The sequence below is a fragment of the Esox lucius genome, chromosome 8, assembly GCF_011004845.1.
Source record: "Esox lucius isolate fEsoLuc1 chromosome 8, fEsoLuc1.pri, whole genome shotgun sequence".
Taxonomy (NCBI): Eukaryota; Metazoa; Chordata; class Actinopteri; order Esociformes; family Esocidae; genus Esox; species Esox lucius.
The window spans coordinates 7,162,349-7,190,346 of record NC_047576.1 but is presented as its reverse complement, the minus strand read 5'-3'; the positions used below and the strand labels follow the sequence as shown (position 1 = coordinate 7,190,346).

General features: G+C 41.3%; 1 protein-coding gene across 2 annotated transcripts; it reads right to left on the bottom strand.

Annotated features, from left to right (window-relative positions):
• Window positions 1-3: 3 nt before the first annotated feature.
• nmur1a (neuromedin U receptor 1a) lies at window positions 4-22,334 on the bottom strand. Of its 2 annotated transcripts, XM_010895998.3 has the most exons (4): window positions 22,120-22,334; window positions 17,769-17,894; window positions 13,843-14,753; window positions 4-450 (listed from the first exon to the last, which is right to left on the bottom strand). In XM_010895998.3, the coding sequence occupies exons 3-4, from the start codon at window positions 14,729-14,731 to the stop codon at window positions 77-79; spliced, it is 1,263 nt and encodes a 420-aa protein (XP_010894300.2). In that variant the 5' UTR covers window positions 14,732-14,753; window positions 17,769-17,894; window positions 22,120-22,334; the 3' UTR covers window positions 4-76. The 2 variants fall into 2 exon arrangements, with proteins under 2 accessions (XP_010894300.2, XP_034149797.1); XM_034293906.1 differs by lacking the exons at window positions 17,769-17,894; window positions 22,120-22,334 and adding an exon at window positions 17,513-17,595.
• Window positions 22,335-27,998: the final 5,664 nt, after the last annotated feature.

The window sequence follows — 27,998 nt, the reverse complement described above, 5'->3', positions numbered from 1 at the left end:
CTGTATACACTCCCAGAATAACTTCCCATCTAATCGGGGATATATATTCACCTTACTCTGACCCCAAGAATCAATGTCAAGTGCAAGTGGTCTGGTGGTCTTTGTCCCCGTTGAGGTCAAAGGTCTCTCCCATAACGCCCGCTATCGGCGCAGCCTCGCTGAGGGTGCTGCGGAGCGTTACCCTGGTGACGCTGAGGGACTGCTTCCTGGGCGCCGGGCGTCTGGGCTGGTGGCACATCACCTCCTTGAACATCTCCCTGAAGCGCGTGGACATGAGGTTGTAGAGGATTGGGTTGACGGCTGAGCTGAGGTAGAAGAAAACCCCAGAGAGGATGTGCACATACTTGTAGACCTCCAGCTGGATGTCACTCCACTCATCTATGAAGCTCCACATGAGTCTGTCCGTGTGGAATGGTGCCCAACAGATGCCAAACACTACCACCAGAACAACTGCAGTTGGAGAGGGAGAGAGAAGGCAGGAAGGTGTGAATGGGTTTGTCACATTCCCTTGTGCTTAACGGATCTGAAGCATGCTCTTTGTGTTTGGATTTTCTACCATTTCCAACAATGCATCTGTCGGTTGAAACAGTGACTATTTTGTTATGGGTTGGAGTGGGTACCGAGGGCTTAAAATTGTTGTTGAATTAAATATAAATAAACATTCCAATGAATTATTGATGAAACACACATAGAAAAATGTACAAGATATTTATATATTGCACATTTTTTGTTGTTACATGAAAAATACATTCATTTTGTGGTCTTTTTTTATGTTATTTTGTTATTTCCATTTTTAAATGGTTTGTATACAATGACATGTTTCTTAATACTGTATATCTGCACAGAATGTATTTGTAAACGCTTAGCTATTAAAACCCAAATTCACATTAGGTTGGAAATGACATCTCTTGTGAATAAAATATATCATTAATCTTGTGAAATGCACATGGCAATTCTGATGAACACATCTCATGTTGTCAACATATAGCCAGCAGTGAAGTTTTTATTGCTAAGTTGTGCAGAGTTTAAACAAAAGTCAGACTCCAATTGCGTGTCTATTTTCTCTGTGTTATAGTCTTTTCTACGTGGGCATTTGTTGTGTGTGTTCATTGTTCATTGTTCATTGTGAAGCAACTTATTTATCTATTATTTACCAAGAAGGCTTCTGGGTTTATCTACTAGGCACAGACATTAAAGTCTGACATTGAAATTATGGTAATTATGTGCTGTGCCTAAATGCATGAATCTAAAGTTTGTCATTGTTATGGAATGTTTTGATAAGTTAAGTTCCTCTCCAAGCAGAATCCCAATAAAATATGATTCAATGGTTATCAGCAGGTATTATAGTGTTGGCTGGAAATACCTTCCCTTCTAGGTTTCTTTTGGTGAAATGTCACACAATGCATACCCTATAGGCAGAGATTTAGTTGTCAACAGGACATATTTCATGATATTCTTTAGGCAGCTTTTTCATGCATTACTTGATGAAACGCTGGAAATTCTTCAGAGAAAATGTAGGCAACAGTTTGTACCCTGATGCAGCGCCTGCCCTTGGCCGATTGAGATATTTCATGAGTAACAAATGCAAGGGGATTTCTGTAGTGCCATCATTTTGTATTTCTTTCAGACTCAGAATATGGAATAGCCTTTATTTCGCTTACGACAATTAAACAAATTTCACTTGGTGTGAAGATCGTGGTAGAAAACAGGTAATACAGAAGTCAAAATCTAGCTCACTTAAGTCATTATACATTAAATAGCATAACAAGTTGAGCCAGGAAACAAGAGTGGTAATAGGCCAGTGATTCATAAGCTGACGCCGGATCTCTCCTATCACAACATCAGATTTAATAGGTTCTATGCACAAGCGTATGGACGAACTTCCGCTTTAGCCAGACGTCGGCATATCAGTTTCCGGTTGACTTAAGGTGATCACCCGCGTCGCCCAAAATTTCAGTTTTTAGTAGATGTCTCCAAGATCTGCCTAAAATAAGCATTAGTGATGTCCATCGAATTGTTGATGCCTGGTCCCCTGCTCCAACAAGCAAGCGGAACAAGGGATTCAAACTCTACGTATCGAGTTATCTGCACAACTACGAGGGTAAGTAGTTTACTGTGGTGTGCCGGCCGGCTATCGGCTAAGCTAGTTAGTGATGTGTTCCTTTTTAGTTTAGTATTAGGCAGGACAATAGAACGTATAAAAATTCACCATAGCCTCAGAAATGGCAAAAGGACCCTGGCTGAGCTGGAACGCTAGTGCGTCCCCTTAGCAAGTGAATTGAAACAAACCTTCGTTCAGCCTCTTCTAACCTGAATGAAGCTTAAAATTCCATAGCCTCAAAAAAGCACCAAAACAGGTCTCCTCTTTTATTTTACTACAAAGCATTTTACAACGAAACTGAAAGATCTGGTAAACATCTGGTCCTATATGGTATTAATTGCACTTAAATCTGCGTTACGTGGAAGTATATAAAACATTGCCTTTTCTGACTTTTTCTAGTCTAGCGTTTGAAGTCATTGAATGGCGCAAGCCATATTTTATTAAAAAGAGGACATTCTCCTGATTAAAATGATGCCCCACTTGTACCTTGAAACTTAAATGAGTCACGTACATTATATTTATTTTTTCCCGTACAACAGCATCACTCATCTTGTTGTGAGTTTAGGTGTTTACTAATGCGGATGAGGACAGGAAGTAAACCGTAAACTGCAATGCCAACTTCTAGACAAAAGCGGAAGTTCGTCACTACGCTGGTGCACAGAGCCTATACCTGTCTATTTAATCATCAGGTTACTCAGACTGATATGCCACAGGTCATACAAGCGTACGAGTGATCATGGATATGTTAATTGTTATACTAGCATGAGTCCTGGAACACAGGGGGTCGCCTTGTTGTTTTTATTTTCTTGTATTCCGTTTTGAGTGATGAAGCTTTAAATTATTCTCCTAGCGGATCGGCCAAGAAGGTCGGGGTATTATCGCGTTGCGCAAAGTGTGTATTCCTTTGGCAACTATATATTTTCATTCGTTGTTGGCCAGTAAAGGGGATTTAGGGGCTACCAGGAGATAGCGCTCCCATCTGCATCTTTTGTTAAGGGCTACTCAACTCACTGCTGGAAGCGTACAGGTCACATTTGTGGTGTCAACGGATGTTGGGGCGTCCCTATGCAGTTTTTTTTTATTCCCACGTCCATGCTCAGATGAGACAAGATGGTGTTTGAGGTAATGAATACTAGGTCTGATACCATTTGACACAATTTGTCTCAAAGTGTTATTTCCATGGCAACAATTCAACATTCACCCAGTCGACATATTGTGTGTGACTCGTGTAGGCTACTAACACATACGGAGTCAGATGCTATTTCATAGTAGTGGGCCATATTTGGTGATCTGAGTGTACTTACAGTCAACCATTACGCGTATCCCAAGTAGGCCTATTGGGGACATTGTGGTTCTGGACTTACTCTGAGTGACAACTGTTTGTACACCAAACTCCATGACTGGTATCCGTTGTCCTTTGTGCATACTTACTGAAGCCGCTTGGGTCTCACCGTTCGTCTCACCAGTGACGGGCTATTGACATTAATGAAATTGTTGTGACAGTTGGCATAGTGCCAGCTTGGATTTCCTGGACTATCGGTGTGAGATATTCGTCTACTCTTTCCCAGAGCAACAGAGACTTTTGTGACATATGTCAGACTGTGCAGAAGAGCTTACAGCTAATGGCCATGCGATGCCAGTGTGCTCTGCTGTATTTCGCTTTTGCCCACGTAACGCAAACACGGCGTTGCAGACCCGTTCAACGATGATGAATGACCTCCGCTCTATTGGCAAATTGGTCACATCTGATGGATGTGAGGCGTCGCTGTTGCAGCGGTGGCTTACGATCACTGTAATGTTCCTAGGCAGATTTGTAGCACTTAATGACAAGAACAAATTTAAATAGCTGTTTAGAATTAAAGCAAGACCACCATCTCTTAGTCACAGAGGGACTCTAAAAGGGGGAGTTTAAACGACTCTGAAATTATTCAAATGGTGTCTGTGAGTTGCAAATAGCACACTGGGGAGATCAGTCAACTGACAGTTCTATGACATGTTGTCACAGTTACACTATATTTATTGTACAGTTACTGTACAAAAAAAAAAAGTTTAGAAAAAAAAAAGTTTCTAATTTGATTGTTACTATATTGAAAAAAGTTATTTTACAGCATATTGCCTTGAGTTTGAGTCCTTATAAGTGCAAACAGTTGCTTTTTGAGTAGTGAGTTACAGGTCTCCAGAGAGCTCTGCAGTCATACTGACTCAAGTTATGCTAATACTGACTGTGCCTCAGTGTGACTTGACAACCTGAATGTAAATGTGCCTTGAGAACCACTGAGTGTCTCAGTAATTATTCATGAAAACGTCCATTTCGAATATGTATATGCATTAAATACCTGCTAGGAAGTATGGTTTAAGCCCTAAAATATATACAGATTTTTATAGCGCTGTCTGAGGCAGACCTACAGTAGATTGCAACTCCTCAGAGCAGATTGAAGAGTGAAGTTCAAAAGCATTTGGACTGTCACACGTGTGTTGCCTCCAGATTCCAGCACTTTGGATTTGAAGTACAATAAGATGAGGGGTTATAGGGCAGACTGTCAGCTTTAACTTGAGGGTATGTTCATCCATGTTGGATTAACCTTTTAGAAATTACAGCAGGTTTTGTACAGAGTCCCATTTGTACTTGGAGTCTGTTGCAATTAAGATTAAGAAGAACAGAAGCCCTTGTGCACTCGGCAATGACAAGCTGCTTTGCATTTCTCTACAGTGAATGATGCTCACCATAATTAAGAAAAGAATGGATAGATCAGGAACACTTAGGACGTTCGTTTTTTCCAGCCATTCATAGAAGACTTCAACAATCAAACTACAGAGGCTAGACTGCAAGATGCAAAAACAATAATTAGCTTTAAAAACAGCGTGCCCTCAGAACACTGATTCCCAATCTTTTTACATTAATATGCCACCAGCTGACTTTAGCCCTGCACTGAGTCCCTCTGACATACCCTTGGGTGCATCTTAGCAGCCAGCCTATGGAAAAAGGTCCTCTAGATTAAAAGCTTCCCTCTAAATTGTGTTATTCGTTGCGAATTTAATGATGTAACAACAGTCAAGGTAAACCAAAAGCACCAATACGATTGAGGTCTGGATTGAAACTCACACCGAAAATCAAAGTGAACAATTGAAATTACAGGCCGTTCCAACTTGTGTAAATTTCATCATGGCAACTTATAATGTGACTCAGTAGTGTGTATGGCCCCCACGTGCCTGTATTCACCCCTGACAACATCTGGGCGTGCTCCTGAAGAGACGGCGTATGGTGTCCTGAGGGGACCTCCTCCCAGACCTGGATCAGGGCATCAGTGAGCTCCTGGACAGTCTGTTGTGCTACTTGACGGTGGCAGATGCACCGATACCTAACATCCCAGAGGTTCTCAACTGGATTCAGGTCTGGGGAACGTGAGGACCAGTCAGTGGCATCAATGCCTTCGTCATCCTACATTTGAACGTACTCGGGCACAACATTTTGTATGGTAAGTAAGTAGTAAGTTGAGACCCCAAATATGTTCAGAAAAACTAGCGGTTTACTAAACAAACTGATTGTTCGCTTACCATCTAATCAACCCAAAACTTGACATGTGCCCTTCTTAGGAGGTTTTACCTGTGAGTAGTCAGAATGTTTTGGCTCGTCAGTGTATATAAACCTATAGATTGATTGATTGACCGATTGTTAAAGAAAATGTATAAATCATTGAATACTTTCCGATCATAACAAAACATTTTTCCCTCAGACAGCATCCCAGATGTGTACATTTTAGGACCACATCTGTAGTGTGACAGAATTCCCCTTTTTTAACTGAAGAAACACTTCCAAAGCCTTTCTTCACCAAGCCAAAACTGAAAGACTAATGCTTTTATAACCAGCAGGTTTTTTAGCATATCCACGTCCTGCTCGGTCTTCCACCCTAAATAATTGTCTGAGCGTATTATAATTATTTTGTAAGACCAGGAAAGCACTCATAACACCTATTATACAGTCTTTGGCTGCTTGTAACTTATTTTATTTTCTTGGGTAGCTCACTTGGTAAGATTCTGGTGCTTGCAATACCACAATTAAGGTGTTTAATTCCCATGGAAAATGTTTGCTACTGTAACTCACTCTGGATAAAATATTTACTTAAGCATTTTTCAGCCTCTATTGTCCTGTCCTTTGGAACAGCCTGAAAATCTCAGGGCCTCAGAAACTATTAAGATTTGCTTTTATATAAAAACGGCTGCTTTTATCATTTTCTTCTTACTTGTGTGGCACCATGGAAAGCATCTAAATGCAAGAAATGTAATTGATTAAAAAAGTTAGATGTAATATGATTTAGGGCTCAGGGGATCAGAATAAGACAGTCAAGGGACAGACAAGGGACAGAAGTGTCTTCATCTGCAGGATCCTCCAAACATGTTGTGGAAATGTGTGAAAAAACGACACTTTAATTTGATACCTTTAGCCGTCAGTAACGACAACGGAAGTAACTGTCCAATCATATTCCTTCTACCATGCTTGTGCTGCTTAGATGCTCATTCATTTTTACCTGAACAATCTAGTTATTCAGTAAACATTCTGCTCTCCAGACACAAAAGGTCAAATTGCCTTAACGCTTCTGCAAGTGTTTTGCCTTTAATGAATGTAAAAATAAAAAAAGCATTACTGCAAATATGAACATCCCTCACTTAAAGCTGGCAGTCTTGGAGCAATTCTGTCCTGTATTTGCAATGTGCAAAAAGTGTAGGGAGAGCTATAAATAATAAACCACTAAACACAACTGCGCAAAACTTGAATGCTGTAGAATACAGTTTTCTGGTCCATGTTTGTGCGAGACTTACTCACACTCAAATACATCATGAAATGCATTTATACAGTATCTCCAGTGTTTTCCAAAGATATGGTTATAAACATGCATATCTAAGCCACTTAGAATTTCTTGAGTACATAATAAGATGACTATACTCATGGGAAACATAGATCCTGAATGAGCCCCTAATTTGTTTTATGTCCCCTACCAATAAACACAAATGTGTCTCTCAAGACAAGGGGAACTAATAAAGAAATCCCTGACATCCAAATCGAAATACGTGAGGGTAAAAATGGGTTCTAAAAGACCCCCACCTGAGTGCCTCAACATTTGCCCCAGAAGAGGCTGAACAAACCCACACCTGCCTGATGAACTCAGCACGTTCTACGCTCGGTTTGACAGTGGGGACACGGTGGAGGAGCAACGCGAACCCCGCTGGACAGCATGATGGCACGCTATTCGTTAACAGCTGCCGAAGTGTGCAGGATGTTCAAAATACCAGCAGGGTCAATACCAGAAAGACCCATGGCATTCCAGTATAGACATAAGAGCACATGCAGTCGAGATGGCTGATGTTTTCTCAGACATCTTCAACCACCCCGATACAGCCTGTCATCCCTTCCTGCTTTAGGATGACAACTGTTATACTTGTGCCGAAGAAAACAACAGTTACCTGCCTAAATGACTGGTAAGTGCTAACACCAACTCAGCACTACTCGACCCTCTGGATCCGATGCAATTTGCTAATAGCAAATAGATCAACGATGATGCAGTTGCCTAAGCGTTGCGCCCTAGCTGGATAAGAGCAGGGGCGAAAATCTGATATCAACTTTGGAGGGGTCAATTACATGACATTTTCTCAAGAGCAATTATTGAGGGCGACACCAAAACTAGTGATGAAATACTGTTACATGTTTAGTTTGCTCGCTACAGTAGCTCTGCAAATTCAGCTATTGTGTGTAAACCCTACCAAAAACATAAAACAAACTTACTGGATTAACCCCACGTTAGCTACGTGCATTGAGTGCCTTTCAGACGGTGGACATGAACACTGCCACCTTGCCAGCTAAAGAACACTACATACACTGCACTGCAAGCCTCTCATTGACTCCAATTCAAACAGCTGCAAACACTGGTTGATGTTACTGCAGCTTGCTAGCAAACGTCGGCAAACGTGTCCCCCACGTCCCCTCTGGGATTTCCACCTATGAATAAGAGTGAAGCCACACACTGTTTGTTAGAATTCTGTTTGACTCCAGTTCAGCATTTTAACACCATCATCCCCACCAAGTTAGTCTCCAAATTCTCCCTCTTTAATGGGATCTGGGACTTCCTGGCCAGTCGCCCCAAACTGGTAGGACTGGATAATATTACCTCATTGACGCTGATTCTCAGTACAGCCACTTGCCTGACCACTGCCAAAAACACACTCCCTTATGTGTTTATTACATCCAAATGCATCTCATATACTGTGTTATTGCTATTTTCTACTTACATTACATTAAAACAACCAGGTGTCATGTTATACTTTTTCACAAACGGAGTGACATAAAAAAATTTAAAGATTTTTTGTACCATTAGGTGTTTCAAATCCATTTTAGTGAAGGAAAATAAAAACCCTAACTATATTTTATTGTGGGGTTTTAATGGAGCATTGTGAAATAGACTGGTTTGCAACAGTTTAAAGTTACCCTGAGCTTTCCTCTAGCCTTGCATTAGTCAAGCAAGTCAAAGGTAACCCTTTGGGACAACTTTCACCATTAACTTAATAGGACTATTAGTCACCCATATCTCTCAGGAATTTGCTGTCTATTTTGTAAACCGCAATTATGTGCAGTATGAACATAAACCGATGCAATTACATACACTGTCAACATATCTCCCATGCTATTAGTCCTTAATGACTCACTATTGCGTTGGCCCTTAACATTTCGTGATGTGTTGGTGTTAGTGTGGATTATCTGAAATCGTTACTTAGTACATAGTTCAAATGTATCCTAACTTGTTAAGCTTTCTTTCTGGAACGACCCCAACCGCATCAGAACTACCTTTTGTTTTCCAACAGATGCAATTAATACAATTGCCATCTACCAACTTCAGTTTCCCCTTCATCATAATACTGTATTATCAATTTGATTATAATACTGTAAAGGATGTGATAATTCTGCATGCTTTGGGATAGTTGCAATTTAAAATATATTTTAGTCACTTAGCAGACACTATTATCCAAAGTGGCACACATTGGCAATTAAGGGTTCAGCCTTACTCAGGGGCATAAACAAATGTTTTACCTCATTGTCACAAGGATTTGAATCAGAGACCTTTTGCACTCTACCACTTGGCCACTTGAGAATGTTTTCTGACAGAATGACCAAGTGACCAAATGAAACCTGTGCCGCAAATCTGTTGAACCAACTGTCTAACATAACAGTGCAGTAGTTTACCCCATCTAATCTTCAATTCAGTTTTAGTTTGTTTTGAAGTTCGCTTTTCTTGTTGTTAATTTGCGTACATATCAAATGAAATGATATGAAGGGATATTTTTCAATTAATAAAACCTTTATTAACATGCGGAATGGACATCAGTGGATAAAATGCTCAGGCATAGCTTTGTACCCAGGTACTTGGCTTATCTACACCTAGCTGAAATCATATCTTTGAACATTTCATACCCATTACTTTTTGGTGATCTTTACTATGACAGAGGAGAACAATCCACATTTATTATCTAATAAAATGCTTTGTTGGTTTGCAGATGCAATTAAGTACAACTGAAATTACATGTCCTTGTGCAACAGGGGCAGTTCAAACAAATCTTTTGAACAGTTACTCTTCAAACATAACCATCTATCTCATCTGTGGTTACATTTTCAAGTTTATTATTATTTTCCTGATTTTTTTTTTAGCCTAACATGGCAAAGCCTACAGAGAACAAACTTAGGAAGATGTCAGGAAAACTTTGAAAACTGTTAGATGAATACATGGGTTTTAGACAGGTGTTACACAACTCAACCAAATGGTAGCGCCATAACGTCCTATGAGTTTACCTCTGCCTCCTCGTTTGCTTCTGATCCTTTCCACATGGGTTCCTATCTACCCAAGTACCAACATCACATCACCAACAGGTCAACCTTCCATTTTATAAATGTTGTGAACATGTTAAATGTTCTTCTACATGTCTTCAGAAACCGTTTAGTTATCTACTGTTAGCCACTGATGTTCAGTGGGATTGGGCACATATCTCCAAATGATCCTTCTTTTCTACGAAACAGTAGAATACAATACAGTGCTTTACATTACTGTGCTGAAGGAGGCTGCATGGCCTAACAATGGCTTGTTACACAGATGGCACATTTAATATATTTGTTTTCTAGTTACAACTAGCATTTGAATGCCTAATTGTTGGCAAATGATCTATACCAGATTATTTTTTCCTATTTTTTTCTTGATACATTTACACCGCCTGCTTGGTTGCTAAATAACTCTTGTTCTTATGTGTTGAAATATTTGTGAATTATGGTACATTTTGACTTTGACTGATTGATGATGAGAACTTTTCAGGTGACACTGCCTCAATGACAAAAACATTTGTCTCAATGTTCACAGTTTCTGGCAAGCATGTTAATAGGAAAATCGTCCCAAAACAACTCATCAAGTAAAATGGTGATGTATTTCACAAAGAAACATTGATTTTGACAGACTAATGAACTAAATACTAATGGCAAATATCGGAATTATGAAGCAGTGAGGTATAATTTTGACTACATAACTAAATAAAAGCGGTATGGTATATTGCTTTGTTTATTATGCAAAGGTGGTGTGATAGTAGGATGTTGAATGTGAGGATCACCGCCTGTCTGTCTGCCTGGTATGTCCAGACATGGCTGCGTGCCTCACTGCAGGAGCGATCCATTTTCCTGAACGAGGTGGAGAGCAGGTCCTTCGAGGAATAAGTTGAGTTTAGGCAGCTAAACAGATTAGCTGCCTATTTAGATATGTTAGCTCCTGTCTAATTGAATGACTCTCAGTGACTGATGCAAGATAACGGCTGAAAGAAACCGTGTGAAATTGCATCTGGTTTATTCTACTAGTGAGAGCTTGCACACAGTGGGCCAGGCCTGGACATCTGATAGGATCCACCCCTTCATTTTTCAAAACAGACACCGTGGAGGAACTTTTCTGAACATTGTTTACTCTAAAGCAGACTCAGTGCAAACTTGTGTCTACTAAAGACTCATCTCTTCAGCATGGTCTGTGATTAAGTGCAGTCTGACCCAGGGGTGTGAAGGTGAATGGAAAGACTTGATACTGTCCACCCTTGCTGTCTTGCCAGCAAGTCATTGGGATGCCCTCTCTCCAATGCCATTCGGTGGCAGAGTCACTGGCTTGTTGTTGTGTCTCTGTTGCACTCATTGTGCAATTGGGGTGAACTCTGCTGGCAAAACACTGGCTGCCTGTTGGGGTTAGGGCTGATTTTAAGGTTTTACTCTTAACCTATGAATCAATACATGGACTTGCTCCTACTTACCTTGCTGAAATGATCCAGCCATACATACCTACACGTAACCTACGATCGCAAGATGCAGGCCTTTTAATTGTACCTAGAATTTCTAAACAAACAGCTGGTGGCAGGGCCTTTTCTCATAGAGCTCCACTACTGTGGAATGATCTGCCAATCAAGGTTAGAAATGCAAACTCAGTGCAAACTTTCAAGTGTCTACTAAAAACCCATCTCTACAGCACGGTTTATAATTAGGTGTAGCCAGGCCCGGGGGCGTGAAGGTGACCAGTAGGCTTGATACTGTCCAACCTTGCTGTCTTGCCAGGTGGCCTCTCGTCGCCACTGGGATGCCCTCCCTCCAATGCCTTTCGAGGGAAGAGTTACTGGCTTGTTGTTGACTCTCTGTTGTGCACTTGTGCAATTGGGCTCTAGGTTTCTTCCTAAAATTCTGCCTTCTTAGGGAGTTTTTCCTAGCCACTGAAATTCAACACTACTGTTGTTTGCTCCTTGGGGTTTAAGGCCGGGTGTCTCTGTAAAGCACTTTGTGACAACTGCTGTTGTAAAAAGGGCTTTATAAATAAATGTGATTGATTTGATTTGAATACTCTGCCTGTCATGGTGCGGTGAGCAGCAGCGCCACCGTGCCATATTATCACAAGTTCCCATATCTCAAGAACACATCCCAGACTGTCACATGTTTCCAATCTTCCACACCAGGTCCCAATTTGTATCATTTGTATGTGTATATATGTTTCCCCTCTGCTCCCCACATTGTGGATCATTGTTGCTGTTGCTGTCATTGTTGCTGTTTGTAGGTTAATCGGTGAGTGTTGTTTAATGTACTGTTTGAATGTTTATTGTTAAGACGCATGTTGCGCACTTTTATTTCATTCAGTCATTAGTATTGTTTTCCGTTCGTGTTTGGTTTGTTTGTTGTTTTAATAAAACCAACGAACGTGATATCTGCCTGCGCCTGGTTCCCTCCAACACTACACCATGACGAGTCGTTACACTGCCCTCATTTCAGGGTGGTTGCAGTTGGTTGGTGTGGAGGGTGGCAATTTGGATGGATTGACTTCCTGCCTGTTGGGCCCTCTCTGGGGCCACAGTGTCACTGGACCCCCCTGTCTCAGCCCCAGGGTTTTACGCTGCTATATTATTGTGCTGGGGAAGTTGGGTCCGTTCTAATTCTCCATGGTAATCCTTGTAAATCTAAGGAAGGCACAAATTTTGGCGGGGTGACCGCCAGAAGAGGACTGGTCACCCCTTCGAGTCAGGTTCCTCTCTAGGTTTCTTCCTAAATTTCGGGCCCTCTTAAGGGAGTTTTTCCTAGCTACTGTGCTTCAACACTGTTGTTACTTGCTCCTTGGAGTTTCAGGCTGGGTGTTTTGTAAAAGCACTTTGTGAAAACTGCTGATGTTAAAAGGACTTTATAAATAAATGTGATCAATTGATTGATCTTATAATTATTCACAAGGTTTTTTCCTGTAGGAAGTTACAGGTAATAGGGGTCAGTGTTGGCTGAGCCAATGTGTCAATTTCATTTTAGGACTTTTGAGATTTAGAAGCTTTTTCCCGGGAACTTTCTGTAAGTATAAACATCTGTTTTTCTTACCACATCGTTTTTTCTTTTCTTACAACATTGTTTTATTGCACTTCCTAATACAAAGGGGAGTCTACTCCCATAATGATGAGACAATGAGACTAGCAACGTCTGTCTGCCAAGTGGCATGTGAAATAAAGACCTCCGCTACACTCAGCTTGGTGTTGGTGTGCAACTTTCTATCAACATCTTCCAAATGACACTGGGCAGAGTGACCGTTGCCGTGGTAATAATTGCTTTGCACTCTGAATATTTCCTTTAAAATGGAACCTTCTTAGACACCTTAGCAGAGCCAATTACTGCTGTTTCCAGATCAAAGTCTCAGTGTGGGTTTGTTTAATTTCAATTATGAAATAGCTGTCTCAACTGAATGAATTTAGATTCAGTAGAATGGTCGTTATGGACCACCACACTGGACAGTCGACAATTTCCTCTTTTCCGATCATTTAGTGCACATTCATGGGAAAAGAGTTTCATGACAGCCCAAGTGTATAATTTATTTGGAAAGACATTTTACAGAGAACTTCTCTAAGACTCAAATGAATTGATTCCTTGAAGGGAGTATATAGGAATCACAGGGTTACACTGCTGTACTTAAAATAATAACACACCCTCAAGTGGCAAATTTTTCCGGTCTGAAGAGTAAACCCCCAAAAAACATCAGAAATATATTATGATCACATTCTAGGAAACACATCCCACACAGGAGTTGGCCTTTAAACTTAGGTCTTATTGGATCAGGATTTTCCCGATACGCCTCTGCTCTCGAAGACGAGCATAAATTAAATGATGCAGTGCTATGATGTCATGAGGTTGTGCCAGAGGGATTGTCGGCGGGATCGGTACTCACACAGCATCTTGGTGACTTGGCGACGCCGGGCCTTCTGCTGCTGGCTCCGGACGTTGCTGTAGCTGTCTCCACCCAGGCTGGTCTCGGCCTCCAACACTTGGAGCATCTTCTCCCGTTTCAGCTGCAGGCCGATGAGCAGGTACAGGGCACTGATGGTCAACATGGGCAGCATGAAGAACAGCAGCGTGGTGATCTGGATGGTCAAGTTGTACATCCAGCGGGGCTTCACCACCGTGCAGATGGCAGACTCCTGGAGTTCCATCATGGCTGTGCCCTGCCCCACTGGCGGCAGGGTGTGGATCCCGTGCAGGCTGGTGTTGGGCATGGCGCAGACCACGGACATCCCCCACACGGTCGCGATGACCCGCTTGGCGTGCGCCCGCGTCACCACGTACTTGGCGCGCAGCGGGTGCACCACGGCGATGTAGCGCTCGATGCTGAGTGCCGTCACGTTCAGGATGGAGGCGAAGCAGACCGTCTCGAACAGGAAGGTCTTGAAGTAGCAGCCGCCCTTGCCCAGGAGGAAGGGGTAGTTCTGCCACATCTCGTAGAGCTCCAGCGGCATGCCCAGCAGCAGCACCAAGAGGTCGGATACAGCCAGGCTGAATAGGTAGTAGTTGGTGGGCGTGCGCATCACCTTGTTGCGGGCGATGACGATGCAGGTGAGCACGTTGCCGAAAGCGCCCACCAGGAAGATGAGCATGTAGGTGAGGCAGACTGGGAGGAAGACGGGGGAGCGCCGGTGGCCTAGGTGCCTCTCCAGGTACTCCTCCAGGGTCAGGCACACGTCCTCCAGCCCTTCGACGCCGTTCAGGTCAGCCGTCCGGTTGCCACACGTCACTTTCTGTGGGCAATCCCAGTCAGCCATGGAGCAGTTGTATTCGGACATCCTGGGTGGTGAGTTACAAAGCCTGAAGAGACAAGACAGAATGCGTTCCCTGCATGGCTTTGTAGTGATTGTAACCGAGTCCCTGCACTAAAGAAATAGCTATTTTGCATGTAGGAGGTAGAAGGAAATATTTAGTAGTCTATGCAAAGCCTAAAAGGCATGTGTATGTCCTCTGTTGCTAGGGTCTGGATGTACGATTATTCTGATTAATGTTCCACACTGAAAGGCTGATAGTGGCTTAACTTGAATCGCCAGCTGTTTAAGGCTTTAAATATTTTAAAATCAGTTTAAATATTTTTTTCCTTTGTTCCCTAATTAATATACATTTCAATGAATTGTACTTTGGGTTGATCTTTAAAAAAAAAAATCTGTTAAAAGTCTTCCCACTGCCCTGTCTTAATACATCAGGATGCAATGTTGGTTTTTCTATCTGTAGTCATTGGACTCTGATAATGTGCAGCCACTGGGCTAAAGGGGATGTTCAGTCTAAAACTGGATTCTCCTATGTATCATATGTGTTGAGGTTGGCAATAGTGCTCTGTGAAACCAGGAATGATTTCATGTTGAGCTTTAAAAGAGCTTGTTTTTCCTGTCAACATCCTCATTATGTGCTTGCAAAATTATTGTTCGAAACATAATACTGAGTGATTGCCCAACATGTTTTTTCCTTCTCATGTGTAAATGTGTACTTTTCATTGGATGCTCAATTCAGTAGCTTTTGAAGAAGAAAACACAACGTTATATGATGCCAGAGCTTTAGTCTGGTAAGACTAATCACTAAACATAACAGACTTTATTACCAACTTCTCCTGGAGGAAAACTATTTTTGTCTTATATAAAATGCCTCAACTATATTTTGATTAGATTCACTATTATTGTCATTGAACAGTGTAAGTACTGTACAACAAAATGCAATTAGCTTCTAGCCAGAAGTGCAAATAGAGGGCAGAAAATGTACTAGTACAGTTGTGCTCATAAGTTTGCATGCCCTGGCAGAAATTGTGAAATGTTGGCATTGATTTGGAAAATATGACTGATCATGCAAAATCCTTTATTTAAGGATAGTGATCATATGAAGCCATTTATTATCCCATACAGCTCCGGAAAAAAATAAGCGTCCTTTGTAACCTTTTCTTTCCTTTCCAAAAAAGTTGGAAAGGAAAGAGTTAAGTGAGGAACAGAAACGTTCAATTTGCAGTGGTCTCTTAATTTAAACCCTTCTGTTCCTCACTCAAAACCTTCCTTTTCGATTTCTTTGGAAAGGAAATAAAAAGGTGCAGTGGTCTCTTAATTCTTTCCAGAGCTATAGTTGTTTGGCTCCTTTTTAAATCATAATGATAACAGAAATCACCCAAATGGCCCTGATCAAAAGTTTACATACCCTTGAATGTTTGGCCTTGTTACAGACACACAAGGTGACACACACAGGTGAAAATGGCAATTTAAGGAGAATTTCCCACAACTGCAGCTTTTTAAATTGCAATTAGTGTCTGGGTATAACTAGTCAGTGAGTTTTTTAGCTCTCACATGGATGCACTGAGCAGGCTAGATACTGAGCCATGGGGAGCAGAAAACTGTCAAAACACCTGCATTACAAGGTAATGGAACATTATAAAGATGGAAAAGGATATAAAAAGATATCAAAAGCCTTGCAAATGCCAGTCAGTACTGTTCAATCACTTATTAAGAAGTTCTGGGATCTCTTGATACCAAGCCAGGGTCAGGTTGACCAAGAAAGATTTCAGCCAAAACTGCCAGAAGAATTGTTCGGGATACAAAGTAAAACCCACAGGTAACCTCAGGAGAAACACAGGCTGCTCTGGAAAAAGACGGTGTGGTTGTTTCAAGGAGCACAATACAACGATACTTGAACAAAAATGAGCTGCATGGTCGAGTTGCCAGAAAGAAACCTTTTCTGCGCCAATGGTACAAAAAAGCCCAGTTACAATATCCCTGACAACACCTTGACACGCCCCACAGGTTCGTGCACACTGTAATTTGGGATGACGAGACCAAAATAGAGCTTTATGGTCACAACCATAAGTGTTATGTTTGGAGAGGCGTCAACAAGGCCAATAGGGTTGCTTACTGATGTTTTGGGGGTGTGTGAGCTCTAAAGGCACGGGGAATCTTGTGAAAATTGATGGCAAGATGAATGCAGCATGTGATCAGAAAATACTGACAGACAATTTGCATTCGTCTTCACGAAAGCTGCGCATGGGACGCTCTTGGACTTTCCAGCACGATAATAACCCTAAGCACAAGGCCAAGTTGACCCTCCAGTGATTACAGCAGAAAAAGGTTAAGGTCCTGGAGTGGCCATCACAGTCTCCTGACCTTAATATCATAGAGCCACTCTGGGGAGATCTTAAACGTGTGCTTCATGCAAGACGACCAAAGACTCTGCATGACCTGGAGGCATTTTTCCTAAGACAAATGGGCAGCCATACCACCTGCAAGAATTCGGGGGCCTCATAGACAACTATTACAAAAGACTGCATGCTGTCATTGATGCTAAAGGAGGCAATGCACTGAGAACACCATTGAGAACTAAGGGTATGCAGACATTTGAACAGGGCTCAGTTCGTTTTTATTGTTTGTTGCCATGTTTTGTTTTATGATTGTGCCATTCTGTTATGACCTACAGTTGAATGTGAATCCCATAAGAAATAAAAGACATGTGTTTTGCCTGCTCACTCATGTTTTCTTTACAAATGGTACATATATTACCAATTCTCCAAGGGCATGCAAACTTTTGAGCACAACTGTAATTCAGCTGACCTTAACAACAGCCCTCAGGCCGGCGGTAGAAGCAGCAGTGCCCAAGATCCAGCAGCAGGTTTTTTTTCACCACAGTAAGCTGGTACCTTTCCTATTGCTTCTGCTTGGTGTTCTCCCGTGGTTAACTGGGCTAGAGAGCTCTAATTTCACGCTGCTGGACCACAGTACTGGTTCCAAAGTGCCCGGTCTGTTTTTCAAAGTTGAGGCTTCGCCATGGCTCTGGAGACACAAATATAAAAAAAAAAAATAAACTCACCAGTCACTGTGTCCGAATACGCTGTGATTGGCATATCATTGTGATGCAGACCGACCACTGAAAATAAACTGCTGGGACCTCAGAACCTGATTGGGCCTCGTCTGCGTCGCGTCTGGATGCGCCGGCCTGATGGGAAACCAATAGAGAGTGACCGTCACGCAGGGACCCTCGCACCTGACACCCACCACCGCCTCCCCCAGGTAATAGTGATGCTTTCCCCTGGTATATGTCTGACTTGCTTTGATGCATAAGGCCGTAAACATTACTCAGGGGTGTCTGCCAACACTGATCGTTTTTAAAGTGTGATCAAGGGGGCCTGTCGGCAGATGTTTACTGGCATCTGGGAAGGATCACATTGAGGTGTTCCGTCCAAGATCCGGACAATCTATGAAACGTATTAGTTTATCGCTGGGCCACGATGTCAGCAGAGGAACAACTTTCAAAGGTGCAAACATAACAATCTGGAAAAAGTGACTTGTTTGATTGATGAAGGCACTTTGAAATGGTCAACCCTGTGGAAATCTGTCTCATTTATTTATAATTTGTAAAAAGCCTTATGTTATAAATTAACATTAGTAATAAGACTTATGTTATAGATTACTAATAATATTTGTTACAGATTACCATTAGTAATACATATTATGGTATAGATTACCATTAGTTATACGTATTATGGTACAGATTAACATTAGTAATAAATGTTATGTTATATATTAACATTAGTAATAACTCTTATGTTTTAGATTCACATTAGGAATAAGCCCCATGTTATAGATTAACATTAGTAAGAAGCCTTGTGTTATAAATTAACATTAGTAATAAGACTTATGTTACAGATTACTAATAATCTTTGTTACAGATTACCATTAGTAATACATATTATGGTATAGATTACCATTAGTAATATGTATTATGGTACAGATTAACATTAGAAATAAATGTTATGTTATATATTAACATTAGTAATAACCCTTATGTTATAGATTAACATTAGGAATAAGCCCCATGTTATAAATTAACATTAGTAATAGAAGTCATGTTACAGATTAACATTAGTAATACGCCTGATGTTATAGATTAGCCTTAGTTATCAGCTTCATGTTATAGATTAACATTATTAACAGACCTTATGCTGTAGTTTAGCTTGTTAAATAATTTTTGATCATAATCATGGCCATGTCAATTCTATCTGGCATTTCATTGCTTCTTCTGCTGTTTTTGCTCACAAGAGGTATCCGACAGTGTTTATCACACAGTGTGTACCAGATGATTTAGTCTGTCTTGATTAGTTTGTCGTCTTAAGAGAGTTTTCATATTTTAGCAGTGTATTCACTGATAGCAATGCCTCTGAAGATTAAATGCCAAGACAGAAGATTAAATGCCAAGAAAAGGGTCTGGTTTCATAGACTTGAGACAAGCTCACAGTCGTGTGAAAGTCCAGCACGACCGAGGTTCTGAGGAATACCTTGGCAGGTACTCATGAATATTTATGGGGGGTGCAGTGTGTTCCACCAAGTCTATTGTTTTGATGCATTAACAAAGCAATTATTTTTGTGTAGCAAGGTGACTTAATAACTATGCCATTTGACTAGTGTTCTAAAGGTCCCTGGTTCTAATTCTCACAACCACCAAGGTGAAAGCTATGTTCTTCTGCCCCTGAGCAAGACAGTTAATCCTGATTGCTCCTACCCGGTAATATTTGCCCCAGGTCGTTAATGTAAAAAGATTGGGTGTTTATCAACTGGTTAAATAACGGTAAAACCCTCCAATGGTGAAGAAGTTGGCAGCATTCAGATTGACTGCCATTGTAAGTCTACCCCAGGATTTGTTCATTCTAGTCAGGGTGAGCCCTTAGAGGCATGCCTAGTGAACAAATTGCTGATGTGTGATGCACAGCAGAAAGCCAAGTGGGAATGAACAGATTTGGTTAAATCAGTCAGTCCAAATAAACCCAGCGAGGTTTGATTTTGGCTAGAAACATCAGCCATAAAAAAATGTATCTAGTTCGCCCAACTAATTTGCCAAGATATTGGAATTTTCCACAAGCCGGAATTTCCCAGGCTTAAACAGAATTATTGTAGTAACTTGAGTCGTACCAAAAATGTAAACGGTTTTTGCTATGTATGCCGTGTGTACATTTTCAGAGCAAAGTGTTTGTGTTGTCAAGCTGGTCTGGTTTTGGCCTCGCTACATGTTGCCTGCTTGCAGTTTCAGCCCTCCCCGATGAATCGTGGACTGTTTCACCATGACATCCAGATGGCTCATAACGCTGGAAACATTGAACGCTACTTTCTTTTGTACTGTAAAACGACTGTTTTTAAAAATGTGACCTTTGCCTCGTCGCTTGGTGACCTCGCCCTGTCTCAGTCAGATCCAATCACAAGTTCAGGTCTGCTGTAGGTTGTTTGTGGGGGAGCACTGCTTTCTCCTTGTTAATTGGCTAGAATCTGCAGAGACTTTTATTTTTGTCTTTTAAATGTTGAATCTACACTAAAAAATTTACTCTAACAAATCAAGACACTGGCCAATTTGCTTTGAAAAATATGACAAATGTGACAATCTCTGCTGCATGCATTTTCCCAATTCAAGCCAGCCTAACATTTCTGTGCCTGTCATACACACATCTTGGCATTTCCATATATGTTCAGTGCTGTTGTAATTACCTTATAGACACCTTTATTCAACCAGGTAACACGATTGTGTACCAATGCTCATTTAAAAAAACAATTGTATATGGGATTCTCATTTGCAAGACACTCGATAAGTCAAGACTTTTTTCACAAAACATATTTACAACAAACCGTTTATATTTTAAAGTGAATTAAAACCAATGCGTCCACCGCCCATGTCAACAATAAATACTTTCGCCAGAGCCGATCACCCATTTCCAAACAAACTAATAAGCATTAACTTAATAGCTGTTAGGTTCTATTTATTTCTCCCTCTGACACGTAAACACATTAAAAACAACAATCGACTGCATCAACCAGAATCCATCAACATCAAATTAGAAGTTATGAAAGGATACTTATTTAAGTTTTAGTATTTCTTAACAAAGAATTCAGTACTCTAATCATGTATTTTGTCTGTTTTTATTCATATTTCTTACTCGTTTGTGTTTAAATTTTTTATCCATTATATATATTTCTTCCTTTGTTTATAGCTGCAATGTTGTGAATTCTAGCAAGGGCACAAGACATTATATCCTCCAGCTAACAGCAATATGGTTAGTTATTGGTTATTGTTAGGGGGTTAGAGTCTTAGGGTTAGAGGTGATGGTTAAGGGCTAGGGTGCTGGGTTAGTGGTTAGGGATAGGGGGTTAGAATTAAAGATTAGGATTAGGAGGTTAAGGGTTTAGGGTTAGTGGTTATGGTTAGGGGTTAGCGGGTTAGTGTTAGGAATTAGGGTTAGGAGTTTAAATGGTTAGGGGTTAGAGTTATACATCTAATTTGAGGAACATCAAACACGAAGCACCAGGCAATATCAGCATCCCCGCACAGTCCACTTCACAATGTCAGCCACTAATCTGGAGAGCCTAATAACAAGTCAGTTGGGAAGAGATTACGAAAAGTGTTCCATATAGCACCTCATATGACCATATGATCATCAAATCCCTAAAGGAATATATTTCTGTGTTAACATAGGAAAATCACTGTTGGTGTTAAAGTGTAGTGTGAAGGGATTGTATCAGCAGCGTGCCTTCAACACCACTGCCACTTTGTCCACCAGAAGCATTAAACTAGGCTGGCATTCACCCCAATCTAACAATTCAACTCTAAATTCTGCTAAAAAACTGCTGAACAAAGGTGTACAAATTCTCAATTGTGTCAAATGTGTTAGTACCAAAGATAAGTGAATTTGCAAAAGATTTGTTGGAAGCCATTTACCTGTAATAATTCCCTAGTTGTCATGGATATGGCTTGTAACTGGGATAAACGTTTGGCTAATTTAAGGTGATTTAGGCAACCTTGAGTCACAAACCAAATTAAGGAAGATTTTTAGCTTTGGAGGTCCGAGGCACACCAGTGTTTTTTTTTTTAAACCTTGTCAGCATGGAAAGAGAATCAGACCTCAGTGATCAGTGTCTGGACATGACTGATTTTGTAAAGGCATAAAAAAGAGTATAATGAATGTGTAATGGAACAAAATGAATATGGTAATATCATGCAATTTGGACCATACATGTATTTTCAATCATAAAAATATAAAATCAAAAAAGTCTGCATTTTATGTAAGATTAAGATTGATAATTTTTATCACAGTAAACATATAATTATACTCTTCACGTATCAAGATAATTTCAAAAACAGTCTTTGTTAGTACAAGTTTTCCAATAGTGAATTGTCTTACCTCCTAATTGTTTCCTCGTAAATTTTTCTGCTTCCCCCTTATCATCCCCAGATTTCACACCATGTTAATTACCTCCTTAGGTAATCACTCTATTGCTCCTTTACTTCCCTGTGAAGTGTTCTTTCAGGGTGCCGTTGGCCAAGGATTCTCTCTCCTGTTACCCTGCCTCTCGGTCTCTCTCCTTCCCTCTCATGCTCTCTTTCTCACGCGTGCTCTTTCGCTGATGTGGTTTGTGTGATGCGCTGTGAGGGTCACTTCTCATCACTGTGTAATTCAGTGATGCTCAGGACACAATCACACACGCACGCACACACACATGCACGCACGCTCACACACACACACACACGCATGTACATAAACACACACCAACACACTGGTTTTCCTTATTTCTCTCTCCCTAATTCACACAAGCATAAACCAGCCCCTAATAATTATTCGCAGTGGAAGGACATTTTTAAATATTCAGAGTCTGCGAATATACACATATTTGGCTCTCCATTATGTAACAATTACACGTTTTTGCTCTACAAACCACAAACTAATAAGAAAAGAACCAAGCTGGAGGCACAATGGGTTTTTCACACCAATCTCCACACCCCCTCATCAGAAGATTTATGAATGTCCCTTTTACGTTTATTTAGTGCACAGAGGAAGTGGGAAAAGATAGAGATTTCTTGATCAGGATTCAAACCCATGCTGCAGCGCTACAAGTTTACCATGAATCGGGGCTTAAGTCTATGGACCCGTATTCCACCACCCTCATCTGAATTTCAAATCCACTTTGAAATGAATCAAAGGTAGAACAAACATGAATTATGAACAAAGAGGCCATGTCTGCATAATTTCAAGGAGACCTGCATAAATTGGATATTCTCTGTATCGTCCCATTTGTGAAATACACTTCAACCGTTTTGCAGTAAGCCTCCATGTCAACATATCTGTAAGTAGGTGCCTAACCAAAATGTAAACAGGTGGGATTGTAAAATAGACTCTGAAAGCCTGCCTCCTTGTGGTTAGTCTGGGTGTCTGCAATCTGCTTGTAGATATGGGCAATGTGTTGTCCTCGAGCATATGTATCAGCTAAACACTTCTTGGTTGACCGAGTCGTGTGATCGGAATGAGAACCACTTGGAGAGACATGATTGTAGGAAACACGTCGTGATTGTCGGCTATCACGTACCAAATGTCGAGCCGTTGCCGGAGGCGTCGCTAGGATCACAATACAGTCGGGGCTTAGCCCCCAATGCCGCCAGCTAAATCTGCTTCCGTCTGGCGTGTGTGGTGAGGTGTGGCCTGAAACAGTATGCAGCATATTTATGCAAAGTGGTCACACTTTACTAATCGCTCCCCAACTAGCAGCCCTTCCCCACTTTAGAACTGGTTGGAATCTCAGTCAAAAGACGTCCTGACCAGTGAGGTGACCGGTACAAGTAAAACATATAATGACAGAGCAAAGTGACCCAAGGCATCCCTGCCTTTCATTAGGATTTAGTCTCCCGCTGCAGCTCAATGTATTTTTCCTGGAAGGTGACGTGCTGCAATTACACTAATAACGCCGTGGGTATCTGATCCTTTCTCTGCTAAACTCCAGTACGATAATTTGAGCTGGGTTGGATTGGTTGCTCAACTGCCTCCCCAACTGTTTATATTTTTCCATGTGAATGTGCCCTCCAGCTGTTCCGTCCCCATTCGATCTAGCTAGTTGTTGCAGGAATGTTCCTGCATAATGGACAGTGCAAAATACGGCCGTGTCTCCTGTGGGACTATTTTCACCACTGTCGTAAACCCGGCTCAAATTAAGATCATACATCAGTATAGGCGCCGCTCAGCATCAGTCCGTTTACTGGCAGCTCTGAGTGTCGCTCTATTGATATTGAGCGATGTCAGTGCTAACCGATGTGTGCTTGTACCAGGGGAGATTGAAAAATCTATAGGAGAGTTCAGACCGAAGTCAAAGGACGATTGACGTTGTCATTTGCAGGGAGTAATTGGGTCTCAACACGTTTAAACGTGCCTGTCATTAGCATGTATTGACTCACAGAGATTATTCCTTTTACAGTCGTCTAAATGTGGTCTGTGCTCCACAAAAGAAAGTCATATTTTATATATGTATGTGGCCCATGTTCCATTTATGATGGAAGAAACGACTATGGGGAAAGACAACTCACTGAGAAAAGGATGTTGAAAAGACATTGAAAAAGCATGTTCCTGCTTGAAAAGATGCTGAAGAGATATTTGAAATAATTCTTTCAAATGATTTTGCTCAGTGGGAACGCAGTTATATTACATACACTACATTAAAAAGGCAGCAGGTGTCTTTTAACCAAGCAGTCCTGATTTAAATAACAATAGAGTCATGTTACTCAGCCATTACCCGGTAGTCATGAATGATAATAAATGATCATGAATGATAATGCGGTCATGCCTGACAGATGTTCTGGTGAATGATAATGGGTATCATGCTGATTACAGCTCCTTTTGGCCTCAACAAACTTAGGCTGTGTTTAACAGCAGCAAAACCTTAAAACAGACCAAGATTTAAAACATGTGACTGTAGCACCCTCATCTCTATCATAGCATGACCTGATGTGTTATGGGTAAATTGTGAATGCTGTGTTTTTTGTGAATCAGCAGTGGTGTGAAGTAACACACGAAAAATACTTTTAAGTACTACATAGCCATTTTTGCCTGTCTGTACTTCATGATTCACTCTCACACATTTTCCCAGATACCTAAACGTTTTTCCTGCCGCCTCTGATCTGGTGTCCACACCAAACACAAAAGCCTACTAGTAAACAAGGTTGGAGTGTTGACTGTGCTGGCTATAACGTGCATTGGCCCATGTGAACTGCAGAACAGTATGGATGCTCATGAGGAAAGCTTTCCACAATCTTTATCTCACCCCAACTCTTTAGTAGCTGCGTGAGGTCACAGGTACATAGATGCAGTTGGACACGGGGCTACCTGAACGATGCAGCGGCCATTGCTTCACAGTTAGCGCCACCATCGCGAGACCAGGGTTTGAATCCTGCTTGCGTATTAGCCCAGTAGTCCCATTGGGGCATTGGCCCCAAAATCAAGACTAGCACCCCCATTAGCACTCCAGAGGAACGCTTAAATTCACGCCATTCAGACGACGCGGCCGTAGAACCGACAGCTACGCGACAAGCGACTGCTTGTATATTGTAGCTAGCTAGTTACATGTGGATTTGAATTGTACATCAGTTCCTTGAAACTGACCACTCCTACAGTGCCTTAGTGGGAGATACAGTCCTGTTGTCACGCAGCGTGTCAGAAACAACATTTGTAAGGGCATCAACAGCACAACATCGCCTGGAATCTTTCGGTGACGGCAGTGAAGAGGACTTCATGTCTGAGGGCCCTGAAAACACAAGTCACACGGATTTCATACCACATGACGAAGAGGAACACAACTCAGGAGGATGCAGAAATAGTGCCAACATAATCTCCAGTTGGGAAGAAGAACCATGTGGTGTCCACAGAAGAGCTTTGTCAGCCGTTTACAATTTGTCATTTAAGGAATTGTGATAAATGCTATGGCAATGTTATGGAGTGCAACATATTGTTTCCCTCAACCGTCCAAATATGAGCCCAACAGTAACAGGACCCTGCAGAAACGAAGCATGGGAAACCGCCGCTCAGGAACCAGTTCTCCATCGTGACTGGGACAGTGTGCTGAGTTAAGAACATGGGGAGACACTTTTCCCTAACAAACACTGTGGGAGCAGATGGGAGAGACTTTGAACCTGCTGTTTGGGGATAGCATTGCTTGCAACTTGCAAATGGCCATGCTCTTCACAGAGCCTGTGCACAAAAGATGGAAGACAGTTGGAGAGTTACACTGGGTCAACAGAGAGGCTTAGATTCGAGGCCAATCTACTGGTGATGTAGGCATTTCGTTTTATTAGTGAGTATATTAAAATATTTATATAAATCTATTCAGAAATAACATTTGTGTTAATTTGTACCCCTAAACAATGGATTTGAAGTATATAAACAGGAAAAATACACTTGTTTTTTGGTGTACTGAAACTGAACACTTCGTGCAAATGAATTAAAGCCAACGGCTGATGGTGGCATTGACCTTCCTTGTCTCACCACGGACGTGACAAAATGATTACCGCTGCTCTGCTGGTGATCATGTCAACTCCATTGTTTCTGACAGGACACCGTCCCTTTCACAGGCTTCTCCCTCCCGCGCTGGCCATAAGTCCTCTGCTGAGTTGGCTTTTGCACCAACGTTACCACCTTCACAAACAAACCAAATGTGTCCGGAGAATCCCGGTGGAGTGTTGACGACGACCCGTTTTCTCAAACACACAGACCCAATCAGACGTTAAATAGCCCTAAAAGGCAGATGGGTAGTCAGGGTGGCTTGAGCGTCTTTGGTCCGCCTGTTCATTCCTGGGTCATGGGAAGGTGAGCAACTAAGGGGTTTTCCTTAACACTCCGGAATAATTCAGGAGGAACTGGATCATCTAAGACCTATCATCCAGAGAAAGACAGTTCAAGTCACTACAAAAACATGTCATTGGTTGTTTATTCAAGGGTCACAATGATTCCGGGCATTAACAAACCAACTCAATTCAGTCAGTGGGCAGTTTAAATGAGCTCAGCACACTTCGGGATCGATGGTTAGCATGTGGGACATGTGGGCTGCATTGTATCCTCGCATTCTCAAAGTGGAAGTAGATCGATTGAAGATTTGGGAGAAAAGTGTTGCTTTTCGGGGGGTGGATACTGAGAGAGCAGATAAATACATACAAAACACAATAGAAAACACTGTGCATTATCTACATACGTATCTGCATACTGGATATTGAATCTGCAGTAGAAGTACATCACTACATACTACAACAGTAATATTACAATACACTATTGTGGTGTGAGGTATTGTGTTTTTCTGTTTGCAAAATATTTATTAAGGAGGATTGAACACATATACACTTTTTTTACAAGCAAAAAAAAAAAAGACTACTCACATATACATACTACTAATGATGATGTGAAAGCAACTCTCCAAAGTCATGACAAAGTAACCAATTTTCAGGAAACCCTTTTTGGCTTCAGTTTTACAGCACCACTTTTATTACAGGTGGCCAGCAATTGCGAACTAAGTTGAGGCACCAATTATCGTGAGGTTTGACATCTATCACACACGGGTGTGGTCTCAGGGAAGATTTTATGTAGCTCAGTCTTTGAGTAGTATAATCCATATAAGATCTGGGATTAACTGGGCTGGTATGAATTTCCGCCCAGTCAGACAAAGGAATTTCAGTGTACATTTTAATTTAATAGGGGTTTTCAAGGGCAGATTGACAGATTGAAATGTGAAGATTAGTTGTTTTTGTCTTGGATAAGACACATTTTGATGTATCCATCATACATTGAAGGCCTGAAGAGAAGATGTTTTCTTACTATTGCTTTCCCTCTGCTGTCTGTTTTTTTTTTTTGTAAACTTTGATAAGCGGTTGCTAAGGTCACCCGATCACTATGGGGCCTCCGACTGCTAGGGAGCCCAAAATTACATTTTGAAAAAGGTTGGGAAGCACTGCTCTATGGTATATATTCCCACCTCTCTTCAGCGAAGAAAACATAATCTACAAGAAGTAAGGAAGGAATGGTTCCTTCTTATCTGAACCAGGAATGACATTTAGTGGTTACCAATGATTTATGTTTGGTCTGAAATAGATCAAACAAATTACACACAAAAATAATACCAGCAAATATTGTTAAATGGGAATTGACTGTCACCTGCAAACAATAGAGTGATAGATTGGTAAATACACAACCAATCATCAGCGTGTTTTTCACTGAATTGTACATTCAGCTGTAATATCAATGTAATTTTCTCAAGG

What these genes read in the sequence shown, in the direction of transcription:
- nmur1a (XM_010895998.3), bottom strand. Translation starts at nt 14,731, where the DNA reads ATGTCCGAATACAACTGCTCCATGGCTGACTGGGATTGCCCACAGAAA. An exon ending in CCAAGTCACCAAGATGCTGT is followed by an intron (nt 451 to 13,842) that starts GTGAGTACCGAT and finishes CTCCAACTGCAG; the next exon opens with TTGTTCTGGTGGTAGTGTTT.